The sequence below is a fragment of the Crocuta crocuta genome, unplaced genomic scaffold (assembly GCF_008692635.1).
Source record: "Crocuta crocuta isolate KB4526 unplaced genomic scaffold, BGI_CrCroc_1.0 scaffold35, whole genome shotgun sequence".
Classification (NCBI taxonomy): Eukaryota; Metazoa; Chordata; class Mammalia; order Carnivora; family Hyaenidae; genus Crocuta; species Crocuta crocuta.
In genome coordinates this window covers 5,795,040-5,804,726 of record NW_027530625.1, presented here as the reverse complement: position 1 = coordinate 5,804,726, position 9,687 = coordinate 5,795,040, and the positions used below count along the sequence as shown (strand labels likewise).

At 51.2% G+C, this 9,687-nt stretch overlaps 1 protein-coding gene across 1 annotated transcript in view; it reads right to left on the bottom strand.

Annotated features, from left to right (window-relative positions):
* The window catches only part of PTPA (protein phosphatase 2 phosphatase activator), a 29,503-nt gene that overhangs the window by 19,182 nt on the left and 634 nt on the right, over positions 1–9,687 (bottom strand). The window contains exons 2-3 of the mRNA XM_077768369.1: positions 3,788–3,885; positions 640–721 (exon numbers count right to left, since the gene is read on the bottom strand). Of these exons, the coding sequence (XP_077624495.1) occupies positions 640–721; positions 3,788–3,885 (180 nt within the window). The remainder of the gene's footprint in view (positions 1–639; positions 722–3,787; positions 3,886–9,687) is intronic.

Sequence of the window (9,687 nt, the reverse complement as noted above, 5' to 3'; positions counted from 1 at the left end):
CCGGGGCCCCCCCCCCCCCCCCGCCTGCAGTGTGCCCCCTCAGTTCAACATCCCCACTTCGGGAAGGACTCATCACGAAAGAGCGTCCACAGATCTCTACGCAGAGACATTCAGAGCAGCGACACTTAGGGACACAACCTGGAAGTCCACAGTGAGGGGCCGTTTAAACAAACAAGGGCCGGCTCCCCAGGGCAGCTGTCTCCATGGCGGCAGCGGTTAAAGAGGAGCTCAGGGGGCAGATCTGGGTGACGTTCCCAGACCTGTGCCCAGGGCAGCCCCAGGAAGTTGGGTAGGAGCCGCAACACAGGTGGAGGTCAGCTGGCTGTCAATACGCTTCTATTAGTGACCCTTTCGGTGAGGACGCTTACTTCATTTGTGATTGTTTTTCATTTAAAAAGTTACATAAAAACACCAGTTAGCGAGAATGCAGGCTATAAAGCAGCACATTTGCCTTGATCCCAATTTTATAAACATCCATCAATTCACAGGTTGGAAAAAACACAACNAATAAATAAATAAACGTAAAAAAAATTTTTTTTTTAATGAAAAAAATGCAACACAAAAGGTCAGAAATACAGACACCAAATTGCCAACGGCACGTGTGCCATCTCCTGCCCTGGCCGGCTGCGGGCAGTGGGCACNCTTTGGATTTGAAGCTCAGCTTCTTCCCCTTCACACCTTCGTTGAGGGTGAGGATGAATCCGATGTAGTCGGCGTACGCCTACCAAACAAAGTGGGGGTTGGGGACAGGGAGAGGGGTGTCAGGCCCGGCCCGGCCCCCAGCCCCACCCAGCTGCCGAAGCGCTCCGAGCCATCCCGGCCCCCAGCCTGCCAGCGGGAGAAGCTGAAAGATAAGGCCCAATTCGCCGCCACTACCCTCCCTCCCACAGGCCTGGCAGGCCGGTGACCAGTGACGCCTGCACCTGCAGCCACAGTGTACCGTGCGCTCACTACCACTGCCAGTAGTTCCTTCACACCGCCCCACAGCACGGACACTGTCACTGCCCCCATTTGACAGATGAGGAACCCAAGGCTTCAGGAGAGGTGACTTGCCCAGGGTCCCCTAAGACCAAGATCTCATTAGACGTGGAGCTAATGAGTGGAGTGGCCGGCCACTCCAGAGCGGCGTGGCCGAGTGCTCAATGATTACCCTCTGCCATCTGGGGCGAGGTCCTCCAGAAGTTTCCCCCACCAGACAGGCCAGGCTGTCCGTCTGCAGTACAGACCCTCTGCCCCCGGGAGAAGCAGCTGCTTCCTGCCCATGGCCGGGGCTCCCGGTGCCACCGTCCCCGCTGCCACTGGGCACTCGCATCCCTGCTGCAGGCAGCCCCGCAGCGGAGAGGCACTGCCGTGCAGGCCCCTGGAGAGGGAGCTCTGAGAGCAAGTGACTTCGCTTTGGACTTGTTCCTTCTTCATCTCTTTTGCCTCTCCCTTCCTTCCTTCCTTCCTCCTTATCCAAGCCTTAAGGATGCCAGAAGCAGCCACAGCAAGCCCTGAGCGCTGAGGGCAGTATCTGGAAGGGAGCACTACCGCACCACAGCCCGAGGAACTGCAATGAGCGGAGATGAGGGGTTGCGGGGCAGGTCTGAGCCCGCGGCCTGCCTGCAGCCAGTGTTCACCGCCATCGCTACAAACTACACTGGGATGCAAAGGCCGGAAGCAGCAAGGGGCAGTGTGGCCCTCCAGGGCCCCGGCTCCCACATGGGTGCGGGTCTCTCGACTAAAGCTCCGGGTCCTTGTTATAAACATGACTGGTCAAGGTCTCTACCAACATGATCATCCCCGTCATTGTATCAGTAACAGCCCTGCCTGGTGCTCGTAAAGCTCGCGGATGCCTAGCACTGAGCCAGCCACTTTCAGGGCTCTGTGTCATCATGGCCCCTGAACAAGCCCATTTGACAATAGAGAAAACAGGCCTGGCTGGGTTGTGCAAGTTGCCTAAGTCACAAGAAAAGGGGATGGCAGCCCTGGGCTTCAACCTCTGACCTCCCTGACCCCAAGCTCACACTCTTGGTTGCCGTGCTCTGCTGGCCTAGTGAACTCGTGTAGGCCACGGCACAGGCCCATTCATCTACCTACAACAGGCCCACAAACTTGACCCAATCAGCTTTGGCACAAGCGGAAGGCTTCTATCCAGTACCATCCAACACGCACTCTAGAAGGTAACCAATACTTCCTAAAAAAGGCTGTGCCTACAGCAAGATCAACAACTTTACCTACAAAGGGCCAGAGCGTAGCCATTTTAGGCTCTGTGGGCCCCAAAGCCTGGCTCACAAATTCTCATCTCTGCCCAGACCTGCCGCTGTACTGGGAAAGCAGCCATGGACAGGGACTTAAACAAGCGAGCCTTGCCGTATTTCAATAAAGTTTCATTTACAAAAACAGGCCGAGGCCCAGATTAGGTGAGCAGGCAATAATTCGCTGGTCTGTGGCCTAAAGCATCAGGGCTCTCAACCCCCAGGTCTCCAGAGGCAGAGGACCCGGGCATGAATTCTGAATCTCATCCCAACCACTTACCGGCTCTGCCACCTCCCTAAATTTCTTTACCTCCTGGCCTCAGTTTTCTCACCTGCAAAATGGGAGAGGACCACAGAGCCTGCTCCCCAGAGTTTTTTGTGAGGGTTAAAGGAGCTAAAAAAATACCTGGCCCATCATGAACACCCAATCCTCCTTGGAAAACATCCCGGGGGAAGGTGGGGAACTAAAGCCACATTTGGATTCAGCAAAGCTGCAGGCTCAGAGTTGAGAACTCATGGTTCTCAAGCCAGGCGATCTGGCTCCCAGGCACCTGCAGATGATGTCTGGAGGCCGTGTGGGCTGTAACAAGCAGAGGGACGGGAGCTGCTGGCATCCAGCAGGCAGAGGCCAGGGAAGTTACTACACACACCACGAGACACAGCACAGCCTGCTACCACAAAGAATTATCCACTCCAAAATGTCAATAGTGCAGAGGTTTAGAATCCGGAGGTGGAACAATCAGGAGGACACAAGGGCTAGAACTGTGCCCTCTGAGCAGCCAAGGAACTAAGACCTGGTGGGAGAAGATGATTCGGAAAAGACGTGATAAGCATTTCCAAATACTGAGAGGGCGAGCTTGTGAAAGAGGAGCCAGAAGGGCCCAGGCGGCAGCTTGGGGGGTGGGGGGCGGTGCGGGGACTCTGCCCTGCTGTGGAAGTGACTCCACCCCCACCCCCGCTGCGCAGACCAGGTGTGGGCACCAGGCTTCCCCTGGGGAGCTGAATCGACTTTGTCTTTGTCCCAGTCTTGACACAGCCTGTGCCAGAAGCCCCGGGGTAGAAGCTATTTCCTGCTCCCTCGGGCTGAGCAGCACAGAGCACGGGTCTGCACTTCCCCTCGTCTGGGTCCCAGCTCCTCCGGACTTTTAGGCTCAGCCACCTCCCTGGCCTAGGTTTCCACGCGATAACCTTTTGACTCTTTGACTCTTTTGACTCTCTGACACGCTGGCTCCCTGACTGGCCGTAACCTACAACCAAGTCTCACAGTGACCCAGGCCATCATTTAGGACACTCACATTCGGCCAATACAACCCTCAAGGGATGATGGTTCATGAGAACCAGGAGCAGAGCTTTCCGGCGTTGCCCTGGCCCCAGACCCCAGAGACCTTCCCGTTCACGAGAGAGGGACAGCCGGCTCCCCTGTCACCTCTCCCCCTGGCTTCTAACTGCTCTGCTTCCACCAGCAAGAAAGGTCGGGAGCTCCCCGTCTCTGAAAAACACCCAAGGGCGTCATGCCAGCTCTGGCCCTACAGGGCAGACGCCGCCCGTACCTGAGAGCGCTTCCAGGTGCCCATGTCTGGGACCGTGTGGATCTCCTTTCTCGGAAGGATGAAGTTCTGAGCGGCTGCAGGGGTCTGCTCCGAAGAGTCTTGACAAAGAAAGTGAACAAGCAGACAGATAAATAGAATCTCATCCTTCTCCCCCTCCCTCTCTCCCTCCCTCTGACACACACACACACACAGACACACACACACACTTCACACTTTTAAAGCAAGGCTCCAATACCCAGTCCCTAGGGTAAACCAGACATGTGCTCCCGGGACAGAGCAATGGGCTTGTTAAGCCAAACCCACTGGCCTCCCTCTTTTCCTTACTCAGCAAGGACCCCCCACAGTACTGGCAATGCCCCCACAAGTGAACCGGAGAATGGTGAAAAAAATAAAGCAGAGCCGACCTCTGAGACAGAAACAGGCGACTCAAAGCCAGAAGAGAATACAAATGGCTGATAAACATTTGAAAAAACACTGCCAAGCTCTGAGGAAGCAAAGAAATATAAATTGGATGAGATGGCTTTTCCGAATCAGGTTGGCAGAGCGAAACCAGTGGGCAGTGACTGTGAAGGAGAGATGGGAAGTGCCGGCGGGAGTCCCAGTAGAATCTGCCGAGGAGGTGACTCCACACTGCACGGGCTACTGAGGGAAAAATCACGCGGGGAGCCTGGGGGCTTGGCTGTCAGGCGGCCGACTTGGCTCAGGTCATGATCTCAGGGTTCGTGGGTTCAAGCCCCGCATTGGGCTCTGTGCTGACAGCTGGGAGCCTGGAGCCTGCTTCAGATTCTCTGTCTCTCTCCCTCTCTGCCCCTCCCCAATTCATGCTCTGTCTCTTTCTTTCAAAATAAACATCCTGCTTCAGATTCTCTGTCTCTCTCCCTCTCTGCCCCTCCCCAACTCATGCTCTGTCTCTTTCTTTCAAAATAAACATTAAAAAAAAAAAAAAAAGAAACACTAAATAAACTTTTAAAAAACCACGTATACCTATTGAGTCAACAGTTCTTTTTTCTTTTTAATTTTTTTAAGTTTATTGATTTATTTTGAGGGGGTGGGGGAGGGGCAGAGAAAAAGAGGGAGACAGAGAGAGCATTCCAAGCAGGCTCTGTACTGCCAGTGAGAACCCGATGCGGGGCTCGAACTCATGAACTATGAGATCATGTTCTGAATCAAAATCAAGGCTGACTGAGCTACCCAGGCACACGTGAGCCAACAGTTCTAATTGTGGGCATCAACTGTTCAGGTGTTCACAGAAATGCACACAGAAGTATATAAATGTGCTCGTTGCATGGAAAAAAATTAGAAAAGCCCATATATCAACCGATAAGGCAATGTATAAATAATAATAGGCCCAGACAATGGAAATCTTCATAGCTCTTTAAAAGAATAAAATCTACATCACTGGGGCGCCTGGGTGTCTAAGTCGGTTGAGCGACCAATTTTGGCTCAGGTCATGATCTCACAGTTCACGGGTTCAAGCTCCCTGTTGGGCTTTGCGTTGACAGTGCCGTACCTGCTTGGGATTCTCTCTGCCCCTCCCCAACTTGCATTCTCACTCTCTCAAAAAGAAATAAACATTGAAAAAAAAATCTAAAAAAAAAAAAAAAACCCTAAGTACTGAAACAGAAAAGCAGCCTAGATATTAATAAGTGAAGAAAGAAAACTGAACTTATTGTATTCAATATAATCTCATTGTTGCAAATACAAGTACGCATACACATATAATAGTAATGATACATACTAATAACAATAACAGATGTATCTATTTGCACATGCATTGGAAAAATCGGAAAGATTAAACACCAAAGTTAATAGTCATCTCTAGGGAGTAAGATTTATCAAGGATGTTCATGTTCTAAGCCACATAGTGCTATTAAAAACCAGCACACAGTACTTTGTAATCAGAAGAAAAAAACTATTTTAAATGGAGTTTCTATACTTGCAGAAGTTGAGGAAAGGAAGACACAGGGCAGTTGCACGCGCTGGCCTAGAGGCAAACCCAGCACCAAGGCTGACTGCTTGTATGAGCTGCCTCTCTGGCCACAAATCTCGTCCCCACACTGCAGGATCCCCTTCACTTTGTGATGCTGTGAATCTAAGCCTGAAATCTCCAAAATTCCAAAACCAAATTTTGGAACCAGAACCAAAAAGTTCTAAAACCCCAAAGTTTTAAAAATAAGTTTGGCACAAACTCCTTTGGTACAAAACTGAAGCCGAAACCAACATGAGAACATTTGCAGGCTTCACAGGTCCCTCTTACGGAATTTACATTTTGCTGCAAAACTATTTTTGCTTGATTATGGGGCATTGCTTTCTGAAATCGGAGAAACCCTGAATTCCAAAATACACCCGGAGCCAAGGGTCCTGGATAAGGGATTGTGCCTGTACCGTTGAAGATCTGTGATACGTATTAGTTAACGCCTTCTTTCGAAAACACAAATTCTCTTGGGGCACCTGGGTGGCTGAGTCAGTTGAGTATCCAACTTTGGTTCAGGTCATGATCTCCCCGTTCCGAGCTCTGCCCCTGTGCAGAGCTCTGTACTAATAGCTCGAAGCCTTGGAACCTGCTTCAGATTCTGTGTCTCCCTCTCTCCGCCCCTCCTACCCCGCGTGCGTGCTTGCTCTCTCTCTCTCTCAAAAATAAACAAACATTAAAAACTTTTTAAAAACAAATAAATTAAAAATAGGGGCGCCTGGGTGGCTTAGTCGGTTAAGCGTCCGACTTTCGCTTAGGTCATGATCTCGCGGTTCGTGGGTTCGAGCCCCGCGTCGGGCTCTGTGCTGACAGCTCAGAGCCTGGAGCCTGTTTCAGTCTGTGACTCCCTCTCTCTCTGACCCTCCCCTGCTCACGCTGTCTCTCTCTCTCTCTCCTAGAAATAAATAAAACATTAAAAATAAATAAATAAAATAAAATAAAAATAATAAAAACACAGACTCTCCAGGAAGAGTCACTCACAACGTATGACAAATCTGTCCCCTTGCTTTCCTCCTAAAACCGAGCTGACATCAGCTGCATGGAGAAAAAGGACAGGCTCTAAGAAGGTTCTGGAGCATGTGACATTTGGGAGAATGGAGCATTCCTGGAGAGGCCCTGAGGAAAGATAAAGCACTAGGATACCTGGAGACCTAAAGAGGAGGATACATCTGAGAGGAGAGCAAGACAAACCTCTACCCAATTCAAACTTCCAACCGCAAAAACAGATCAGATACTCTTCCTCCTCCCACCTGGCCTGCAAGCCCTTTACCCAGAAACCAACATTGAGGCCTCTACTATTAGTAAATTACTACTTGCAGATGCTAAATAAAAAGCTTTATAGGTAGCCTGGAAACTTAACCTCATTGTTTTTATGGGAAAATGTGGTCTACATTCCAAACAATCAACTTAGGAACAGAGACTCCCTTTTGTAAGTTTCAGAGACAACTGTTCCCTTCAAGCGGAGAGCCCTTCGGAAGTTATTTCACAGGTGGGAAACTCTCCAGACCAGGCCGGATACCAGGCGGAATGGCTACCTTGCAGGAAGCATTGCAACACGGACTAAAGAAATACACACACATGTTGTCACCACAATACGCAACCCCAAATCAAAGAAACAAGGCTTCGAACTGAGAGCTGTGTTAACAGTCTCTCCAGCTTCAGAGTCCATCTCTGACAAAGCGGCCACGGGACACGTGGGTACCCTACAAGCTCGCTGTACATAAGGTAGAACGATCTAGAATTTTAGAGATGTACCCAAAACCCCCCAAAAGAGTATACTGTATTATCATCTATCATCTAACACTGAGAACCAGCCTACGTGTTCAACCTGTACTACCTTTTATTTATTTATTTTAATGTTTATTCATTTATCAGAGTTGAGGGGGTGAGGCACTCAAAGCAGGGGAGGAGCAGAGAGATAGTATCCGAAGCAGGCTCTGGGCTCCATGCTGTCAGCGCAAAGCCCGATGTGGGGCTTGAACCCACGAACCACAAGATCATGACGGGAGCCGAAGTTCAACCGACTGAGCCACCCAGGCGCCCCATCCCACCTTTTAAAAGGCCAACAGCAGGGGCGCCTGGGTGGCTTAGTCGGTTAAGCGTCCGACTTTCGCTTAGGTCATGATCTCGCGGTTCGTGGGTTCGAGCCCCGCGTCGGGCTCTGTGCTGACTGCCAGCTCAGAGCCCGGAGCCTGTTTCCGTCTGTGACTCCCTCTCTCTCTGACCCTCCCCTGCTCATGTCGTCTCTCCCTCTCTCTCCTAGAAATAAATAAAACATTTTTAAAAAAAAATTTAAAAGGCCAACAGCAATCAACGTTTCCAGACTGCCCACCATGTGCCACATTTTGTCTACATCGTCTACAGAACATACACCACGACTCTGTGCAGAAGGTATAACAGCCCATTTTTCTTTTTTTTTTCTAATAATTTTTATTTATTTTTGAGACAGAGCATGAGCAGGGGAGGGGCAAAGAGAGAGAGAGGGAGACACAGAATCTGAAACAGGCTCCAGGCTCTGAGCTGCCAGCTCAGAACCCCATGACAGGCTCGAACCCATGAACCATGAGATCATGACCTGAGCCGAAGTCGGACGTGGTTTTAACCGACTGAGCCACCGAGGCGCCCTCCATTTTTTGTAAAAAAAAAAAAAAAAGAGAGAGAGAGAATGTGATTTGCCAGGCAGAGCCAGGTCTGCACACCTCTTAAAATCCAAGGTTTTCACCACTACACTGTTGGAGTGAAATAGTTTTTTCTAACTTGTTCCAAAATGTCCTGTTTCAGACTTCAAAGAGGACTACCCTCCAGGGACCTGGCTCTTTCCAGCCACATAGATACCTTCCCTTTATCTCTGTCAGTGCATCAGTTATCTCCCCAGCCACCCAACTTCAGAGATGCACTCATCTCACTGAGAATTCTGGTCGGCTTGTATCTCTCACGGTCATTACCGGAACTTCTAAAGGCACAGGCACAGAGGTTTTCTACCAAAGGAAGTAAATGTCTGGTTTCGAATGGCCTAACAGACCATGGCCAGCCCTTAGTTAATCTACTGGGGGCAGCAGGGAGGATGAAGGGAAGGCCTTTTTTCATCTTCAGAATTCCTCCTTCCTGAGACCTTCCCAGGGATCCCCAAATACAAGACAGAAGGAATATCCGGTGATTTAAGAACATGAGCTGTGTTTGGCCAACCTATGCGCCCCGTCAGAATTTTAAATTCTCTATGGTCAGTCCTTCTCAGCTCGGGAGGGGGCGGCAGGGGACCGCCACCAGCCTTCCCCTTCTCCAGGAAAGCAGGTCTAAGAAGATCCTCTCCTTCCCTAGCACTTGCATCCCAGTTATTGGAGATGAACTAAAGCGACGCCACAGTGACAATAAAAGTTACAGATGGCGAGGCCAGGCTCATGTTGCACAACCAGCTTTTTTTAATCAGCGGTTTACACAACCAAGGGCAGTTTCTCTCTATTAATTTGCAGCCAATGGAAGAAAACTCCACAGCCCGGGCTGCAAGAGGGAGAGAGGGGTAGGAGGGTGCGGAGGAGTCTGGAGAGCGGGTGCAGGCGGGCGCAGGCCCACAGAGCACCGCCCCTCGCCCCCTGGGCAGGGGCGAGTAAAGAAGGCAGCCACCAGAATCACTTTGGCCCCCGGCCCTGGCAGTTTCCCCACCAGCTCCAGAGCTGACTTGGGCACGCGCAGCCCAGATGCGGAAAAAGCCTCCCCTTCTGGCCACATCACTGCCCTCCCAGCCCTCTGGCAGCCCGGGCGCCCCAAGTCCCCGTGTCGCGCTCCAACCCACCGCCCCTTCGCAGCCCCGGGGTCTTGGCCGCCCCGCAGGTCCCAACATTTCTCTCTCGGGGCCCAGCAGCTTCTGCCGCTCGAGCTCCTCCACCTCCCGACCCCCACCCCCGCCGGGCCCCCCCCCACCACACCCTTT